At 45.1% G+C, this 21724-nt stretch overlaps 1 protein-coding gene across 2 annotated transcripts in view; it reads right to left on the bottom strand.

Annotated features, from left to right (window-relative positions):
• The window catches only part of KIAA2012 (KIAA2012 ortholog), a 427155-nt gene that overhangs the window by 149044 nt on the left and 256387 nt on the right, over positions 1-21724 (bottom strand). For both annotated transcript variants that reach the window (XM_069615509.1, XM_069615508.1), the window contains 4 exons: positions 11596-11732; positions 5603-5768; positions 2620-2766; positions 385-576 (listed from right to left, as the gene is read on the bottom strand). In XM_069615509.1, coding sequence (XP_069471610.1) covers positions 385-576; positions 2620-2766; positions 5603-5768; positions 11596-11732 — 642 coding nt within the window. The remainder of the gene's footprint in view (positions 1-384; positions 577-2619; positions 2767-5602; positions 5769-11595; positions 11733-21724) is intronic.

Raw genomic sequence — 21724 nt, 5'->3', positions numbered from 1 at the left:
TTTATGCCAGCATGAGCTTTTCATGCTGGCGTGAAACCAATGATTTCCCCTAGAAATGGTGCAAAAAGCAGGCGGTTTCCCTAGGTAATCATTGTAAACGTCGCCTGTCATTCGTACATGGCAGACAGCGTTTAGTCTATTTGCACTGCGGCGTGCAAACATAGTAGTGTAAAGAGGCTTCCGTTGTCTCTTTACACGGCTCATTTGCACTCTACAGTGCGAATAACAAAAATTGCCCAGAGGGGACCTGTTAGTGCAAACGTAAGCGGTCCCCTGCAGGTAATTTACAATATTTAGAAAATGAAGTCCTTTGTGTCCCTGTTGCAGTGCTCTCTGTTGGCCAGCTTCCATGGATATATACAGTACAGGTGTGGTCAATGTTACCTCTCAGCTCTTCTGGCAGGGTACCCCGGATCGTTCCCGTCGGGAGACCTCTGGAGCTGTTGTTGTTGCTGCTGTTATTGCTGCTGTTGTTGCTGGAGGCCTTCAGGTTGGCATTGCTACTTTGGTTCCCGGGGACTTTTTTTCGGTGGATCTGAGGTAGACGTCCGAGTGGTGGAACCATGGGTAGGTTATCTGGGAGAAGCAAACAAGAGTCACTGATCTGTGTACAGTTCTGCATGGGTGCAAACAGGTCTCCTCTGGCCAATTTACATCATTCTCAGAGTGCAATGAGAGTGTAAAGAGACGGAGGAAGCCTCTTTACACTTCGCCAATACAATAATCGCTGCTGGCGAGGTACGCATGGCAGGGGACGTTTATAATGATTTCCTATGGAAACCGCCAAAAAACAGGCTGTTTCTATGGGAAATCATTAGTGTCACACCAGCATGAAAATCTGATGCTGGCATGAAACCAAGTTGTTTTTGAAGGCTGAGGGCAAACGGGAGGTGGAACCTTTACTCCTGTTACCCCCTCCCCCACCGTGCACCTTCAAAAACAATGAAAATCCCCTGGAGCGGGAATGGAGGCTTTAAAACAGACGTAACGCCTGTAGTAGCCCCTCATTTACTCTCTGGGGCCTTCGAAAATGAGCTCCTATACGGGAACGCCACAATGTGCTCCCCACTCAAGGTATACACATTGCTGGAGATCACCATTCCGATCAATGTAGAATCAATTCATTAGCATGAATTGTGCCCAGGTTCCTTGAACTCGTGCTGCAATCCATGTACATGAATGCACAATGATGGCCGCCATGTTTGCTAACAGGGAACGCTTCTTAGTGTTTTTGTAGAATAAAAACAAATATACACATAAACGAGGGGCACAGAAACAATAAGAAATGGGAGGCAGCTAATAGTGGGGGAATAGAAAAAGATTGGCAGTGAAGAGATTGGGGTCTCTAAGGGCAAGAGAGTACAAAAAAGGGGTTTCAGTTGAGTTCAGGTTGTATGTAAAGGAGGTAGGGGACCATGGGAGGGGGGAGGAGGGAGATGAAAAGCGATGAAAAAACGTGTAGGTGCAAGCAGTGGAGGTCAAGCGGTGATTAGCCATTTTACTGACCTGGGTAGTAGAACCTTTTCTATTTAAATAACATTTTAAGCAGTCCTTCTCTTTACTAAGGATATCTTTTTTGTAAAGTGAGAGTTTCCATAAAGAGTTGTTCTTATCACTTGGCCAATCCATAATCCAAACAAGCCGAGTGACAAAGGCTTTTCACAAAATATCCATTACCTTCCAGGGGGAAAGTGGGCCTTCCATGATCTCTAAACCCCCTGCTGTTATGCTATTTGTTTTTGTAGAGTTCTACGTTAGTAGAGTGAGCAGACAGCGCCCTCATCTCCCACCAAGGAAATGAGGCGAATTGCAGGCCGTTTGCACTCAGTGCAGATTTACAGAAAAGTGGGTGCTGCTTTTAAGCGGGGAGCTGGGCTTGGAATAAACTTCCTTGCCCAAAATGTGTGTACAAGGCGAACACTGGAGGACTCCCCTAAGAAATTGTTTATTAATTAATGAATGTCTGCATAGGAGACCTATCTCGACAAAAGAAGTGAGCGATTAAAAAGTAAGCCATCTTTAAATGAATCCCTCGTGAAATCCTGTAAGAGTCCAAATAAGTTGAATGTCAATAAACTACAGCTGTACAAACAAAGCAAATAAATCCCCCGCAAATAAATGCCCCAGATACAGTTCTGGGGAAATGCACCAAAATGTCGCCTCGAGAATTCCGACTCTGTTTTCTCGGCCCCCCCTTACACCATATATATATGTGGGGTGGGGGTGGTATGGGATATAATAGTAGTATGGGGAGCTGCAGGGGTTCTCCCCCCGCATTTCTAAGTGGTGTAAGGGGGGTTTGCAAAAAAGAAAGTCTGCATTTTCAGCCGTCGGAAGTCTGGGGGTCGTAGCATTCACATAGATCCATTTAAAGTCTAGTTGGCGGGAGGGCCCAGTGGATGCTTATCAGAATTTGCCAATTAGTTCTATGACAGACAGATACTAGATCACAAGAACTCGGGGACTGTGGAAGCAAAGGCTGCGGATGGACCCCAGGGGAGGGGCCGGGGGGGGGCGGGATGACAGATCCCTGCCTCTCCAGACCCCTATCCAGGTTGTCCTGCACACTTCCTCTCCATAGCAACTCTGGTCATGTTCCTGTAGGGGGGGGAAGGGTACCTGGGACATTTTCAGGGTTCCAGTCAATGTCCATCTGCAGGTTGTGGATCCGCTCCTCTGGTAACTGCACCGGGTCCGCATCACATATGAGGGCTCCCAGATTCTCAGACTCGGCGAAATCGGACTTTGAGGACTCGTAGGCGGCTTCTACAATGGGTTCCAAGAAGAAATCAGAGAGTCATTTACAATATTGCCATCATTTATTATTGCCACCCATCCCCAAATCACAGCAGCCTCCATTGTGAAGCACCCGACTCATCCCACCTGGACGGTGTCGTATCCTGGCACTGCGGCTTCTCGCATGGCACTCCCATCTTTAGAGTGTTGAGCTGAATTCCCTGGAAGTCAGGCCTGCCACCAAGCTCTTCCTCACTACACACTAAATGTTAAACACCTTAACAAGCCCCATGGGTATGAAATCCACACCCCAGTTTTCATGATTCTCACTACAACACATTGCCAAAAAGAAAAGGTACAACAACACTGCCGGAGGCCCTCACATTTGGGAACCACTCACCCCAGTCATAGCCTTCACCCTTTGTCCTCAGGAACCACCTATCTCCTGCTGGAATGGAGAGGCAAGAGGTGGGAACTCTCTTCCTCCCTCTGAACGGAGCAGAGAGAGGTGGAGATCGAGAAGCCAAAGCGAGGACTTACCCCTGTCTCTCCCAGCATCTTTCCCATGACAGTCCAGGATGCCAACTATAGCAATGCCAGAGGGAGAGGAGCCGGTAACAGTATCCCCATCCCTCTAGCGCAGCGCATCCACACACCTCCATCCTCAACTCTGTTTGAAGTGCGAGAGTGAGGGTGATTCAGGGGGGTGAGAAACACTTCCCTTCTCCCCTTGAACAGCTGTGGCCGCCCCACCATCTTCCAGAGGCCCGGCACCATCATTCTGTCCCATCCCGCGCCATGTGCAAGGGCAGTATAGCCATAAAAGTAGAAGTTGAGGAGAGGCAGGGCGAGGGAGGGCAGTATAGCCATAAAAGTAGGAAGTTGAGGAGAGGCAGCGCGAGGGAAAGCTTTAACAGATGAGGCTGGGCCTGGGCACACATGGTCTCCAGTGTCCAATGGCCAGGCCCAGCCTTTCGTGTCCAGTATAACCATCATCAGTCAGGCTATCATCTTTTTTTTGCTCAGGAGCAACCCAACCATCTTTTATCAAGACTAGGTAGACACTTGTTGTTCCTAAGGAAATAAAGTTTGTACCAGTGCATATTACAGTGTATTTGTTATATAATAACACCACCTTGACCTGTGAGGAGGTACCTTAATTAGATGAGCATACATACATGGCATGCAAGGCCTTATTACTAACAAAATGGCAGAACGAGGCATTTGAAACTGCACTCTGCACATAAGGAACACACGCATGCATGCGAGTCTATAAATTGAACATGAAGACTAGGGCCTCATTACATGTCTGGTGGTATGCCCGCGGGTAAATCCGACAGGATACCACCAAATAGTAGCACCGTTACCGCCACATGACTTGCCGGAATTACCAGCAGATCACAAGTGGCGGCAACTGTTGGAATTCCCCCTTCCATGGAGCTGCAGGTAAATCTGGCCTCGCCACCACCAAACTTGGAGTGTACCTGTGCGGTAACATGGCGGTATGTGGTAATACCGGCACACATTATTACTGCACGGGCACACTCATAATGAAGCCGTATATCTGGACTATAAACCCTTAACTGGCGTAAGATGTTATAGTGTGGGCATTTGAGCCTGCACTTGGTATACAATGGCAGCACTTGGGCATAGGAGACTGTGGCTGGCATTTGCTGAATTATGGGCATTTGAGATATACTATAATCAAAATACTGAGAAAGAAAAGGCTGAATGCACATTCAGTGCACATTTGGCCTGGTAGAAAAGACCGGAGCCCATAATACCAAACAAGGGGAGCAGGGGTTGCGGGGGTGTCTCTGCTCCCCTATTTCAGTACTATGGTCTGCAGGGGTTGTTGTGATGTCCCTTACATACATTCAATTCCCAGCTGGGGACAAACAACAAAAATCCCAAAGGCTCAACTTACAACATTGGATCAAGTGGGCTTTGCAATTTAGTAATTCGAGCTTTTGGGATTCGGTTTAATATATAACGTAGATCCAAGTGCAGCACTATGACATGTGAAACTGTGTTTTACATATGATGACTACACTTGACCTATGTTATGTTACAAAGCTTTTTTACTGAACCAGTTATCTCTGAGGCTGCTGTGGAAGTTGGTGTATTGTGCCGCCGCTAGGAGGATCCAGACTGTAGTCTGCGGATGAAGCGGGAAAGGGATAGAGGTGGATGCATGTTTGCCTAGCATAAGATCAGAGTACTTGGGCATTTGAAGATGCACTTTGCATGCGATTCTGGCACTTGGGTATGCAAGACCTTGCACATGATGACTATACCTGTCATGTGAGGCTATAATTGTCTGCACTTGGCATATCATGGTTCAATCTGGGCATTTGATTCTGTTTCATTTAGCACATGATGACTTTTGTCTCGGGACGATAGCTCACGGGCAACGTGCTCGCCTTGGAAGCAAGACGATGCAGAGCAACAAAGGTTCGATCCCCTGGTCTGCGCTTCGAAACCTCTGGGTATTAAGCGCGTTATAATAATCAATTACAATTACAATGACTACATCTGGCATGTAAGGCTAGGACTGGCATAGAATGGCAGTAACTGGCAGTAGTGTAAGCTAGCTCTTACATCCCATTCAATTGTGGAGGTGATCAATAACATCACTTGCTCTCAAAGTGAAGTATTTTAAGTCAGCTCCATATATCAAATCTCTCATCACCTGAATGACTGACATGTGACCGACCCAACCCAGCAACCTTTCTGAGGCATTATCCGATCTAGAGATCAATGTTGCGACTCTATCGTTACGGTGAACATAAATTACTAAGTTTATCAGAGCTAACACAGAACATGGGCTTTAAGTCTAATCGACAAGTCCTAGTGTTTGAAATACCTCCTTCATCCTTTGTCTCCTCCTTGGTTTGAGTTTGGAACTGCACCAGTAGGGGAAGAACCAGCAGCTCTTTTGGGGGGTCACCAGCTTTGTTCCTTATCTTACGCTGCGGCTGAAACCGTACCCCCTCCTCCTGGATCGGGGGTAACTTCAGCGGTTCATGTACCTAGATGGGATGCAAGTCAAGAACGTAACTCAATTCAAAACATAAATGTGTCTATAAGGAGGCGTATGAAGGTGAGTAGGGTCAACGGGAAGTAGACATAAAGAGATATGATTTAAGCAAGGTTTATCACTGCTAATTGCAGGTCCAAACTAAGAAAACACAGCATCAAACTTCAATAACAACGGGATGGCTTCGACTTGGTTTCAACTGTTCGATTCTCAACTGGTAAATGGCAATCTGGGCTCGCACGCTAGGACAGATGATCAATTCACAGTCACTCAGGGTCCTGCGGTTTTTGAGTGTCTCCTGAATTTCTTTCTTGAAACCTCAGTTGGTAGACTCTGGGCCTCTGTTTCTTGTCGTTATTTTGGGAGGCCCCTTTTCTTGGGTCTCCGTTGCCCAGTGAGCCACCACACTAGGCTCTAACCAGGGTAGAAACAGGTAAAGGATATCAGTTTTCAAAGCCCCAGAGCTTTCACTAAGAGGCTGGTAACCTAAATATATCCAAAGGCTTTAGCTCATCCTTATCACCATCTCCCTATCTCAGGATCCTGGCCTTACTCCCTAAAGCACTGTCCTTGTTTTTCTACTTGACAGGTCACAACAAACTGTGCCAAGGGGAAACCTCTCTGTGCTCTTGTCTTCTCCTCTCCAGTCTGTTTCTCCTTCTGTCCCTCCTTGCAGCTTTGCCACTTGCTCATAACTCCACCCATTCCCAGTTTACCCTTGTCAAGTGTAGGGTTTGCCTCCTCCTGAGCCTATGTATCGTTTATCTGTATCAACCTTCTCATACCTTCTCCAGCCTCCCCCTTTATAGTCATCTATAAACCTAATTGCTGAATATCCTCTCCTTTGGCGTTCCTCCTATTCCACTCGTTTCTCTGCTGGTTTCTCTCCTTAGCACTTTTATCACCTTCCTCTTCTTGACTACTTTCTATTTCCTCCTTGACCTTCCTCCAATTTATGATGTTCTCTCCATCCACTTTTTTAAAGTCCATCTCCCCACTTCTCTCAGTCCCCTTCTTGACTTTCTTTCTAACTTTTTCCATTTATCCCCTTCCCTACTACTTGTTGGCCTCTATCTATCTCATCCGCTCCAACATCTCCAACCTCATCCTCGATCTTCTCTCACCCTTCCTTCTAAAGGTCTTCTCCATTCTCCTTTCTCACATTATTTCACACCTGCTTCCTGGTGTTTCCCCTACTGGCCATTGTGTCTCTTCCTCCCTCTTGTAGTTTGATGTCATTTCCATCTCTTTAGTGTCGCTCTCCACCCACCTCTCCTTTTGTCTTGACCTCCTCCTTCTTCCTTCTTTTCACAACTTCTTCTATACTCTGAAGCTCTTCTCTTCCTCCTTGCCTCAATCACCACGTTCTGCTTTTCAGCCTTCTCTCTCCTCCTTTTTCTTGTCGCCACAACCTCTCTCTCCTTCTCATATTCTTTGAGCCTGCCTACTCCCTCTGTCTCTCTTATGAACCTCTCTCCATATCCAGCAACCTCAGCACCTTCCATCCACACCACTATCAAACAGCCTGGTCATTTTTACAAGGGCCTACACCCTCCCACTGGGCCGGTCTACTTGACAGTGGGGCACCTGCATGTGTTGTTTGTGGATGCACTAGGACTGGAACAGTGGTCCTTCTATATTGGACTCCACTGAATGTAATGAGTCTCCACCGTGGTGTGCTGTGTCACAGACTGCACCGATTTCAGGCTCTGTCACCATCTTAAATGTCATTTGTGTCTTCTGGATGCCACAGAGTGGACTAACCCTTCACTCTCAGTCCTCAACTGACAGCAGCCACTCATGCGCCACACCAGATGCTGTTGGCAAGCTGCCACTTTGCTCATCGGTTTGCGTAAGACTTTCAGATGTTCTCCTCTCCCTAGGTTGCTAAAAAGGGTAGCCACAATATGAAGGGCTGTTGATACACTAGCTCATATTAGGCCATTGAGAGTCCATGGAAGGAGCAGAGCAATTAAAGGCCTGATGCATATAACAGTCCTCAGGCTTAGTCCTGCAGCAAGGTGAGGTGGTCTGGGGATTCCCATGTCCTACCTCCAGGCTCAGCATCACAAGGTAGGTGACAGCACCTGGCCCAAGTGAGCAATGACAAAGGACTTCATACCAGGGATCTTTGGGGACTCTTTTAAATGGGATTCATTAGTGTAGTCTTCAAGGTTGCTAAACAACATAGGGACATGGAAAGTCTCACATGGGACCCAATAGACCCTGCCATAGCAACATGGAGACCCAGGCGGCATTCACATAGATTCCAGTACACTGTTTAACTGTCCCCAAAAGACACATACAAAATCCCTAACAGACCCTAACATAGGTAACAACAGTCTTTCATAAAGCCCTAAGAGGCACTCATTTAACTCACAAGAGGCCCTCACGAAGCCCTCAACTGACCCATACATAAATTCCCAAATACCCTCATACAATCCCATAGTCAATAACATAGCCTCAATTGACATTCACAGAGTACCCAAAATATGCTCACAACCCATTGTTAGACTACTGCATTGCCCAACAGGCCATCATGCATCTTCAACAACCCCTAGCATAGTCATCAACAGACACCTGCAGCATCTCCAACAGGCCCTGATATAGTTCATAACAATATCACAGCTCCTCACTGACTGTCAGAAGTCTCTAAGTAGAACCCCACACAGCACCCAAATCACCCTCAGAAATGTCCAAACAGACCCTTGAGGCCTTGAGGCCCATGGGCATATGGTGCTATAGAGAAATTGAATAAATAGATTGACACGTACAAAGTTCCCAACTACTCGTCACAAAGCCATCACCATATATATATATATATATGTATATATATATATATATAAAACGCTTAGGTATTTTTCCATACTCAGTTGATGCAATTTATCAGATTTCGGTTGCCCTCTGCTGTCCAAATGGCAAAGTGCACCCACTTCACCAACAGCTATCATTTCAACATACGGGTGCAATTTATCAGTGTTAGGTTGCCCTCTGCTGTCCAAATGGCAAAGTGCACCTACCTCAACAACAGAATGAGCACAGTTCTACGCAGTCACCTTCACCTTCCACTATCGCAAACATTCAGAAGTTACTTCTTTCCATCCCGACTTCTCTTTACACAGGGCACGGCAGTTCCAGTGTCAATTAACAGGTAATTACTGGCTCAACGTTTCAGTCTCTAAAGAGCGAAATGCTGTAGGATGAATGCCTCCTCACAAGCTAAAACTGAAAGTAGGTGCTGTAATTATGCTACCATGCAATTGTATGCCATCACGGGAACTCTGCAGTTGAAAAAGGTTTACAATTACGCATCTACAAAGACACATCATGGAGGCCTGTGTGATGGATGGGACATAGATACTGTTCTTTTACTGCGTACACCTCTCATTCCATCTGATACGTTTAGTCTGTTCAGTGACCATTAATAAGTCACAGGGACCTATGCCCCAATCCTGGAAGCAATCAGCGGTAATTCCGATATTTAAGAAGGGGGACAGAAGTGACCCTATGAATTACTGGCCGATATTGACCTTTAAGATATGCTAGAACAGCATATGTTATTCCGGGATCAGCTAGTAATTCCCAAAAAGGCTTTATGCAGCTGCACAATATCCTGCACAAAGCGCCTAACCAGGGCCAGCTCTAGGCGTGTGCAGCATTTGCGGTTGCACTTGTCCCTGTGCCTGCTAAGGCTCTGCACCGAGGGAGCCGTTGACTCACTCTTGCAGGCTGCAGCATGGGCTGTGTGCTCAGAGTCCCTAAGCTTGTTGCAGTCCACTCTGAATGCATAGGAGGCACACGCTGCAGCATGCATGATGACGGGGATGCTTGCCAGAATATCTTTTTCAAAAGCGTCTGTCCCTCGAGGTTTGACTCCCTTTTGTTTCTTCTGGCGAGGTAACTTGTCACCTGTCAACCTCCTGCTGCGACTCTGGGGAGACAAACACTCTCTAGCCCTTCCCAGCGGCCCAATAGGCACTGCTGATCACTTTCCTTCTTAAAGCAGAACATTTAAAGTGGTTATGGGTACAATTTACTGTTGATGGCCTATTTAAGAGACCATTGTTGTGTTAAGCACTGCAAAGGAGCATTTTTCTTTTGAAAGCACATGCAAAGCAGCAGTTAGCTGCCTAAAATCGGTGCCTTCCTCCAGCACAATTAAACATATCTCACAAAACTGTTTTAGCTATTTGCCTTATTTCCAGAGGTTTATATTTATCAAGCCAAAAAGCGTTTAAGTAGAATGTAACATTTTCCTCACATTATATATGAAGCATGCAAGTGAGCTATGAATATTTACCAAGGATGTGACAAGAGAGGTTGTCATCCTGGAGACTGGAGGGGATATTATCTCTGGTTCTGGCACTGTACTGATTTTCAGGGCACAAGTCGATACATGTGGGTGGACAGCGTCCAGCCACTTTTTTTCAACGGGTAGACGCAACCCCTGGTTCTGTGTTTCTGAGGCCAGCATTAAAAAAAGGTTTACTTGCTCAAGTGTTCAGCTACTAGGATTTCACACCAGGTTGTCATGTTTCCAATGCAGACGCTTACCCACAGGAACACATAAAAGTGCCATTAAAGCGCACGGCCCATTTTTGGATTTTGCTTTCTTTTGAATATTTAATTAATTGTTGGGCTTAAAAGGTGGGCACCTTTTATACTTCGCTAGTGTAGTTATTGGAAATTCTCCTCTCGGATTACCATGTTTTCGCTGCTACCTACATACAATAGTGCTCATTGTCGTGTGATGTCACTTCTTGTGATGTTTTCAAATGCACATTAAGGGGCCCGCACTTAATTTGCTGCACTTGGCTCCGCAAATCCTAGGGCCGGCCCTGCTCCTAACAGACCATCATATAGCCCCCAATGTGCATAAGGTGGTCTGGGTAGCCTATACAAAACACCAAGAGGCTTTCACCTAGCTTCCCAACAGCCCCACCCCCACAGAGCTCCTTAAAGACCCTCACCTAGTCCCAGAAGACCATTTTATAGTCCTAATAATATTTGCATAATCTCCAACAAATCCACACATTTTACTGGCAGACCCACATATAACTATTATCATACTTAACTCGCAGGTGACTTTGAGGTACCCTGACACCCATACATAGTTCTCACTAGACGATCACCTTTGCCCAACCTCACAAAGCTCCCAACATACAGCTGTCAACACATCCCCTGTATCTATTAACAGGCACTGCCATAACCTAGAAAGACCCTCACTTCGTCTCGCCTTCAAATAGACCCACACTTAGCCAACTAATTATTGTGACAAAGACCTTAACAGACCGCCTATAGTTCCCAGCACAACAGCCTAGAGCCCCTCCCCCAACCGACTTCTCAGATAGGTCCCAACAGAACTTTCTATAACTCACAACAGGAGCTATTATAGACATCCGTACAACCATTAAGCGGCCCTCAGCTAGCCTCAATAGACCCTCAACATAATAACCTATATAATTCAATATACCACTCAACATAGCCACTTATAACTTACATAGCCCCCAGCAGACCTTTGTATTTTCACTCAGACGTCCACCGTCTTTTTTAAAGGATGCCGACCCAGGGACTTCCTCTGCAAACAGTACTGCTTCCCCCTGTGCAACATTTCTGTTCAGAAGGACCCCCCTTCTGTTCAATAAATACACACATAAACACATAACATACCACATGGCATAAGACAGCACAGCATACCACAACATAATGCCACAGTGGGAAGAGTGTGTGTGTGTGTTTAAACAGTTGGCAGATGGGTTGTCCGGTACAAGTCATGGCACAAGTGATCAACACTGAAATGGCGGACCGTAGAAACTGACCTGCTTTGAGTTTGGCTCCCTCGCCGTCCCATGATCTGTCCCAAGCGTTGATGGGATGGGGGGCAGAAACCCCCCATCGACAGGGGGCTCTTGAGTAAAATAGTCCTCCTCCTGGTGCTTTGAGTGCCCTTGTTTCACTGAAAGAGAAAGGTAAGTGATCCAAAGAGACGTTGAGGTTTGGGGTTAAGTTAATGTGTGTAGTCATTTCCTTATCTTGTTACAGACCGCTCAACCTTATTTCCTGAACCCAGGCCTGGATTGTTTAGTGGGCATAAAAAAAGGGTTGAGTCCCAATTTTTTGTTAAAGGGGGATTGAGCTAAAGTAGGGACTAAGTTGTAAAGTGTCAAAAAACACGCAAGAGAGCTCAATTACCCCACTTTTAGTCCACCTTGCACTTGGGTCAGGGGCACAAGGAGAAAATATCGTGATAGATTATCTGTTTTATCTATCTATGAATCACATAGAACAAACATTATTTTCCAAAGAGTAGGCAGAGTAAAAACACATTTTTTAATCAAAGAAATATTGATAACACAAAGAAATATATGTGATGGGTGCTTTGCGCAAGACACCTCATAAACTTAAAGCAAAATGAAACACTCAAAAGTTAAAAAGTCCAGCAAAAACACATTTTCTACTAGTGGTGTCTAGAGTTAGTATAGTGACATTTGTAACAGATCACCCTGGCAAACTATTTCAAACAATTTAGGTTCTTTTACAATTTTTTTGGGGGGGAGAATACTCTGCGTATACAGCATAAAATTCTAATGCTGCGGAGAAAAGACACATTAGTTGTAGTTTCTGTGGGATGTCTACATATGTTTCGGCACACAGATTACATCAACACCATCCCTGGTGTTCTGCTGTTTTAGTTGTGGCCCTCTTCAGGACGGTATATTCTTTTTCGGTTTACAAAAAGTTAAAAAAACAAATCCCCAGGTGTTTCACACTTTTTTTCGTGCTTTTTATGCTCTTGTGGTTGGACTAAAGGTTGGTTTCTATAGTGGAGCTAAAAATAAACGTCTTTGGGAGGAGCTTAGGTACTAATAGACGTTGGTGGGTGGAGCTAAAGTAACAGTAAACAAATATGGCGGGGGCTTGCTGTGCTCCACAACTGTCAACACATAATAGGGATAATCAGCTGTGCCCAGTATTTTGATCTAAAAATCGGAGTGGGTTGGTCAAACGCTTCGGAATGTACCAAATCCGCCTGATGTTTATTTTATTACTTAAACATATGCATCAGTAAATTTATGTATTCATCCACAGATTTTTTACTGACGAATCAGAAGGCTGCTAGAGACAGGGGTAGACACAGTGACAAACAGAAACAGTGGAACAAAAGCAAAGGGCCACACAGCGGCAAAGATCAGCATATTGATAGACCCACGCCAACCTACATCAATATAGCACAGCAAGTGGAATTTGCTTAATACTATTTCTGTGACGTTTCTATGTAATGCTTCATGGTAGGTTTCACTTGCATCTGAGCGCTGTAATTATATAGCTTTATAGACCTGCAGCGAGGGCCGTACCAGGCGATATGGGCCCTGAAGACCGAGTTAATGTTAACCATAACGCCCGGTACGGCCCTCGCTGCAGGTCTATAAAGCTATTAGAACACCCTCACTGTTTAATTAAAGTTGAATGAATGTGACATGTTTAATTGAAGTACAACAAATTGCAAAATGGTAAATAATTGTTGCAGACATTTTTTGTACTTCAATTCATTCATTTTTTTTATAGGGTGGTGGAAGGTGCTAGGGTGGGAGGAGCATGCTACTAAAGTGTAATTAGGTGTGTCTATGCCGGCCCCCTGTTTTAATTAAGCTTCATCCAATTACCTAACAGAATCATACAGTTATTATACATCTCCAAACATACATGGCACAAACAGGTGAATAACTTACATTTCTGTGCCTTTTTGGAACACTGCCATATCCCTGCTGCACTGCACGTTCAGAGGTGCGTGAAAAATTCATTTTCCATTTGCTGCCAAACACAACGCTTCTCCACACGTTCCACATTGCATACTGCCATACATGCCAACATTCCGACGCAGCTGGGAGGGAGATTTCTACAGAGAAATCGGGAGACAACAATTTCCCCATATGAATGCATTGGGGAAATAATAATTTTAGGCCGGAGGACGTGAAAAATAAAAGTAATTTTCACTGAAAAATCGGGAGTCTCCCGCCTAAATCGGGAGGGTTGGCATGTATGTACTGCTGCTGCTGTCTGCCCCTTTTCCACATATCTACCGGCTTCACTATTTACATTCAACACGAAAACATTGCATTCGCTTTCACTTCCCTGTACTTTTCTACGTGAGCAGGTTGGTTTTGCAACGTGCATTTCGGAATGGAAAGTTAACTCTTCCCATTCCAAAATGACTTGCCAACCAACGCGTCCACTTGTGCTGCTTTCCCCACCTGCACACAGCCCGAGGGCTCACGTAAGTGAATGCAACTCGAACTACGGGCTGTAATCAATCTGCGGGCTATACAAGTACGTATAGCCCACAGATTGACCAATCAGCAATGCCAAACACCCGCTAGGGTGTTCTAATATGTGTTATTAATTCCCAGTTTAATGGGGCATATTTTCTCTATCTTGGAAGGATAAAAGGCTGAGTTGGTCCTGGAAGTATCTAAATCTGTGACTGAGGATTGATTGCTGCATTATAACCCCGTTTCTTTTTTCTCTTTTTGAAATTTAGGTGCTAAGCCCATATGAACCCTTTACAGATAACAATACTTCAAAAGCCCCCACTCTGCTCCATGATGACAGTTGCACTATAAAATAAATATTGCCTATAATCTACCGTTTCAGCAAAACTCTACTTTTGGTTTTATTTCTTGCCTGCAGTTCTGTTCGAAACACTTCTGGCAGGAGTGCCTGTACTCCACTCGGTTACATGTCTTTATACCAAAACATTTTTATAAAGAATGAACATATATCGAATATTTCATAACGAAATATTGTATAGAGAATGCACTTTTTAAAAATTGTTTGGGGGGTTCCCCCCAAACCCCTGTTTCCCACCCCTAAAAACCCACCACAACCGTTTCCCAAAAATATTTAACCCTTTACACCACCCATAAATGCTTTCTCTATACAATTTTTCGTTATAAAATATTCGATCCATCCTTTATAAAATATTCGATATAAAGACTGTATACCCTCCACTCCTGCTTCATCTCTGACTCTGCCTGGTTCAGTAGGGCTCCTGCTCCCTGTGTGAAATCTGAACACACCGTGTTCCCAGCAAGTTTGTTTGAGAGAAAAAAACACGTAATGAACCTGCATCTTGGAAGCAAGGTAAAATAAAATGTGCTTTTGACCTCATTTTTTCTCAAGGGTGAGGGGAGCTAACACGCACCTGATATTAATTGAAAGTCCCGCAATGTTTGCTTTTTTTTTTAACTTAAAAACATGTAGCCACTGGACTACGGCAGAGTTTGTCGAGCCACGAAATAGAACTATACAGTCGCAACCTCGACATGACGGGAAAATATGCAAGTAATCTCACCTCCGTTGTATGAACATTTTCCTCATAAATATTAATTGCGACTATCCTAAAAACCTGACTGGATTCTACTATTTGGCGGGCCAACATCTAGGCTTGCTCTAAACTGTCCTGGATGTTTCAGCCACGGCTGCGGGAACTGCATGATGTCAGCAACCACTTGTTGACAATCCAGAGCATCAGGTTCGCCATGACACTGCACCTGTAGCGACACAGACAGCCACAGTAGTTTTGGCTGCAAGCCGAAACAATTGCCTTGGACTGCAGCTAGCAGGGAGATGACATATGAGGAGGGACACACAGTATGTGGGTGTAGTTTGGCTATTTATCCACCCATTGACTGCCCATGGCCATGCTAACCCGTATGGCCATTCCCACCCGCTTCCTGCACCTCCCCGCCAAAAATACATCCTCCTTGGGTCTTTATCTAGCTTTGGAAAGCAGTGACATCCAACTGTGTGCTGTGCCTGCCAGTTTTATTTCAAATCAGTCTTCTGAGAGTTAATGGCTTGATTGGAGCTGTAAATGCACCACGGTGCAGTAAAAATGCCATAATGAAGTGTGTCCGCAGCCACTTGATGTATAGGCAGTATGCATGCCCTTGCACTGAAGTACTGTTAAAAAGAAACGTCAGCATCTAGGAACGGAAGCCAGTCTCCGTCGCACAGCACCATGTGAGCTGAGGACACCGCGAGCACAGAAGCACCAGACACACTGCGGTAAGTTGATAGGGTCCTTAACCTGTGTTACTCTATTATATGTCGCAACGCCTGCATTTAGGAGCGACTTTCACGTACAGTCTTTTTATAATTAACCACGTTCTTTCGCCCACTTACAACTGCAATCAGGCACTATCTACTAGCTTCGATTAGCATTTCATGGCACTCCTACTCCAAGGCACCTCTAAAGTTGTTTGTAGACCCCGCCTCCAGCACCAAAATTGTGCACATGCAGGGTGCATTTTGTTCTATAGACCAGAACGCACAGTTTTCACGTTGCACCAAGCATAGGACCGGATGCTTTCAGTACCAGATATCTTAACATGGACCACTCTGTTTCACTCATGCGTCACCATTTCACCCCTGGTGGCCCACCAGGCATTCTGCACAGGCCTGCATCACTGTTGCACATCTCAAGTTACGATCTACGCACCAGAGAGGATACACTACACCTGGAGCCATAGCCACTTGTGGAACCACGTCAATCCACTTACCTCCATGGATACAACACGGCCAACCGGAACTATTCGCCGAGTTCCACATAGAATACTTCTTCACTCTATGGGCACGTATGGACTACTACCATGGCAAATAGGGGGTACAGACCCCTGGCAGGATTCCCTCACCACTACCGAATCCACCACTAGCAGACCTCTTTGAGGATAATTTGGTCATGATCCTCCCTTGTTTTCCTCTCAGATTTCCCCTGGCCCATTCCAGTCTGCGGGACCCTGAGAGACGTCGGCCTTCAGGACACTTCGGCCCACTCTTAAAGTGCAACTTTGCACTAGCAATCCAGCAATTATATGAGGATTGTCCACAGCATCCTACTGCTATTGCAGCAGCAGGTAAAATGTTTTTTGATACACCACGTGATGTATCACCACGGCACCACTCGGCCAGTATTGAATACTATTATGAACCAGTCAATTATTCTCCGAGATCCTGACAGCTTCTTTTAAACCTACAGATTCTACGGATAGCACCACAATTGGTGTCCCTCCTGACGAAGGCCAGCATATAGACAGGCTTCAATCAAGCCCTATTTTGGCCGAAACACACCTGTGTCGATCCCTGTGACACAAGTGTACCATCCCCCTCTCATGTATGTTTTGTAAAGACTGTTGTGTACACCTTGTGTGAACCAATCCTGGGACCATCTTAAGTCTCAGGCGATCCCCGTGACACAACTGTACCATCCCCCTTTTGTGTATGTTTTGTAAAGACTGTTGTGTACACCTTGTGTGAACCAATCCTGGGACCATCTTAAGTCTCAGGCGCACTTCCCTTGCATAGTAGGTTTTTTCTACCTCATCTGTCTTTGGAATGTGCCTCCCTGTGGAGTTTTGACCTCAATACCTCTGAGGTCAACACTTACCCGTGTTACCATCGTTCACAATCACTCCTGTCTGTTTGTTTTCTCAAAACCTTCGTGCTTATCGAAAGTACTGTAAAGTAGATTGTATAATCAACACAAAATGCTCTGTGTCATTGTGAAATAAACACACACACAGAACAACTTTATGGCTTGTAGGATCTCTTCATCCTGATTATTTTCTTCTTGCACATGTACCCACCTGGGCAAATCAGGACTCTGCCAGGCGCCCTATATTTTTTTACTTGATTTAGCACTCGTTTAAATGACAAAGTTACAGGAGCGAAAAGATAGCACAGTGATACAAATGACTCAACTGGCAAATTGTCTAGTCCCTAAAGAATTGTAAAGTAACAGCAAATATAGAATGAATTCTTACACGTATTGGAAGGAATGATCATATAAATGATGACAAAAAGGCAATCAGTAGGAATAGGTTCGGTCGGGGATGGTAGAGTTCTGGATTTTCCCCTCGATACCAGAATTTGGATGTTTCATCATGCCAAACCTATCTCATAACTATCACTATAAAATCCCCAGTGATCATGATTCAGAAAATTAGAAACAAGGAATTGTCACGGAGTTGATAAATCTGTCTTGGCAGAGATGTCTTTTAACTTACTTTTCGCACAGTCCTGGCTATCGCAATCCTTCCGTTTCTGCATACGTTAAAGAACAATACCATAACGCCCATTTTATCGATATTCGAAGCATGAAGGGCTCAGTGAAGTCATCACGATTTGAAGGCGTAGCATACTGTGATGGTTTGAACATGCCGAAGCTGATTGGTCAACTAGCAATATGGGTGTGGCCTCGCACCAGGTCAAATATGCTTGCTCGAAGCGCACTGCCCACAGTTATTTGTGCTCAGGTCCTCCCTTGGGACCTTCTGAAAAAATTAAAACACACTAAGGCTACTATATTAAATATAATCCTGCAAGAGTACCTGCAGTGATAAGCAAGTCCACATGAAGTGAAATGTCTAACCAAAAGTCGCGTTTGGTTGACTGGCGGCCGTCAGTCAAATAAATCCCTGAGGTCCCTTGTAGTAAATACATGGGAGACTTACATTTTCTAATTTTCCATCAAAAAATCCCATCTTGAGGAACCAGCTTAGTGCAATGCAAAGGACGCAATCACTATTCCTAGGGAACGAGGCCCTTCCTTTGCAGTGCCTGATCCGTGCATACTTCACAAGGTGAGTCATTCCTGAGTAGCACACAAACTCTCTCAAAAGGTGCTGCACATGCTCCACCCTACACTAGGGTGCCATGAGACATACCCAGTTCAATTGCAAACATAGGGCAACCATTGTAAGGGTCACAAAAACGGTAAAAGTCGTTCTTATTCTCTGCAATCATGACTATTTCTTTTAGACACGCGGCCAGCATCCTACCAAAATATCTGCCACCTCTCCGGAGCCTCAAGCAGGCGCACTCATGGGCTTGATCGCAAAGAGGACCTTGGTTGCCTGTGCAGTACAGGTAAACCATGGCCAACAGTGAATGGATCGATAAACAGAAGAGCTGTTCTATTGGGATTGATTTTAATCATCTCCATTGAGGGCTATTCATGTGTACACATGTTTGTGTTATGTCTTGAGGATCACACTTTTTGTAAAACCTTTTGTAAAAACCCATCATTGTTCATCCACTTTCTTATACATATTTGTGTGGAAATACCTTTTCCCTATTCCTGCTGTTTTCATTTGTTTGACATGTTGAATCATTTTTTGAGTTAATTTTATCCCATGGGAACAGCTCTTCTGTATATGTATAGTTAGTCCCAGGTTAACACGGGTTATGGGAAACCTGCTTTTCGTTTACACACGGCATTGCTGCACACATTCTACTGATCTCACACAATCACCACACCACGCCTAGCATTGGAATGCAGCTACACACCGCGTAAACCACACTGGCTGCACACATACCGAGTGCACCCAAGCACTATTTACTACCCTAATCTCTCGACTGACCCTGGACATACGGTCCCCAAGGTCATTCAACCCACAGCACTTTGAGACCATACCAATGGTATATAAGGCGCTATACAAATGCACAATAACATAACATAACCAGCAGTGAACGGAACCATCAAGGTCGCACTGAATGGCCCCCTCTCACTGGCAACATCTTTTGTAAATGGGTGGTTTGGGCTTTCTCTTATCAATTAATATACATTTTATTCTGGATTAAAAGTCACAGAATACATACACATGTACAAATTCAGATCCATAAAAAGATCATAATGCTATAAAGGCAGGGTGCACAACACATACCTAAAGTGCTAGTGCTGCAAGAAAAGCACCTGTATGTATTTTCCCACCTGTAAGCCATTTGGCAGAAGGCTTTGAGCAGCCAAACAGACCGTCAGATCCAACAATAAAATAAAATATACAAATGCCAGTAGGACCTAAGTACGGGTAGATTATTATGCTACATGCAAACAAAACAGGCTGTGCCTAATGAATTCAAATCTGTACGCTATGTTATGCTACTGGGACTTATACTGCATACCGCCGCCATTTGCATGGTCCCCAAGTGGTCTGGCGGATCTGAAAGAGGGAGGGCTGGGTTAGGTTAGTGGGGAGAGAGAGAGAGAAAATGCAAGATAGCCTTGCTGTTGTGTTGATGCGTGCAGATGGAAAGTCACCTGAACTCTATGTACGGGTGTCTCTCTCTATGGCTTCTGCGCTGAAGGCATAACGCTATTTGTGTCCCAGTTCGAGCATTGTGTGCCGGTGGTGCTAAGGTGCAGTGGCTGGGACTGTGATTGCAGAGGTGGAGCATTCTGCTGCTGGATGTCCGTTGGGGCATGAGGGGTCCGTTCCTGTGTGCGAGTTGTTCAGTTGGTATGCGTAGTGTGTTTCAGCGAAAAGGATGAGAATGTTAGTGTGGAGAGATTAGAGGAGGGCCTGTTGGCCAACTTAGAGAATCCCTCCAGTGTGGCCATGACAATGGGCCTCATCACATGTTTTCCGGCCCGGTAGTAACAGTGCCAGTAAGCTACCAGCACCGTTACGACCAGACCAGCAAACTACGAGTTCGGTGGGCGGACCGGCGGGCGGACCGGCATCCGCCCGCACACACTGACGTTAGCACCAGCACCATTCTGCATGGTGCCGGTGCCAACGTCATCCCCATTCTCATTCAGCCCTATGGGGCTCCAATGGGAATGGGGATGAATTAATACCGGCGCCCGGGAATGGGCAAATACCGGGTCCGGCTGGGCAGTAATGACCCGGTAATTGCCCATTCGCGGGTGTGGGAAAAAATTGCAAGTTTGGCGGCAGCCTGCCGGTTTTACCAGCAAGGCTACCGCCAAACTTGTAATGAGGCCACATGTCTTGGCAGGGGTGTCTCCCTGGGGGAGCATGAAGAGGAGTGGAAGACACAGGGGACATGCACTAATGGGCACCAAGTAGAGACCATGGGCCCATTTAGATGCAGGCATTCAATGGCAAGGATTCTTGTGCCACTGGACTCTTACATTTTGCACCAGTTTTTAGTGACTTGTAAAAGTAACATTACAGAATATTAAATGCTTGTCTTATCAACCGACCTTGGCATCTGCGACCCTTTCGGTCACATAATTCTGCAAGAAATTACAGCACAACTTTATTTTCATGCCAGAACTGCCCACAAGTTGTTCCATACATTTGCCATGTTCGCTTGCTCCGAGTTTACTAGAAGCGATGAAGGAGAGTCTACCACCAGATTGTTTTGGAACATCAGAAAAAAAAGAGGGGGCTTTTTCCTGTGTTAGGAGCATGTAGTACCTGCACCACCCTTTAAACACAGGTTGCAGGAATGCAAAATAGGGTAGATATTAAGGGACTGATTCATGGAAATATTTGCGCCAAAAAACAGGGATTTGTGCTCCATTCTTCCCGCAAATCCCTGTTTAACAAATGGGGATTTGCGGGCAGAATGGCGCACAAATCCCCGTTTTTTAGCGCAAATAATTCTATGAATCAGGCCCTAAATCTGGTTGAAATGAAAGGAAGTAATAACAACCATATTTCTACTAAAACCCAGAGCAAGTGCCCATGGCAGGGTGGTGCAAACGGTATGCAGTGGCATTGTCGAATTGAAAATAAAGAAATTAATTTTTAACAAACCTAAAAAAAAGAAAAAAAAAGTTGTTAATCCTATATATATGGGGTTGGGAATGGGAATAGTAGTTTTGGTGGTGGGGGGAAAGTATTAATAAATAAAAAAAACTGGGGACATTGGGGGAGGTAACCCCCCCAAAAACAACTAAAAAAAATGTGTTATTTCTTTATATTTTGGGTTCGTTAAAAATTCATTTGTTGTTTTGTGATTTGTTAAAACCACATGCAACCGGTGCAAATGCCACTCACCCACCACTCACAACAAAATGCAACAGGAAGGGTATCGCCAGCAGGGTCGAGTACCATGCAAATGGTACTCGTCCTTCGTAAAATCTCCTTGCCAACGCGAGCGGGCTAGTAGATTTTGCGAGCCCTGTTGCATCTGTTG

Source organism: Ambystoma mexicanum, chromosome 9 (genome assembly GCF_040938575.1).
Source record: "Ambystoma mexicanum isolate Mex_15411 chromosome 9, UKY_AmexF1_1, whole genome shotgun sequence".
In the NCBI taxonomy this organism is placed as follows: domain Eukaryota; kingdom Metazoa; phylum Chordata; class Amphibia; order Caudata; family Ambystomatidae; genus Ambystoma; species Ambystoma mexicanum.
This window is presented reverse-complemented; position numbering and strand designations above follow the sequence as displayed.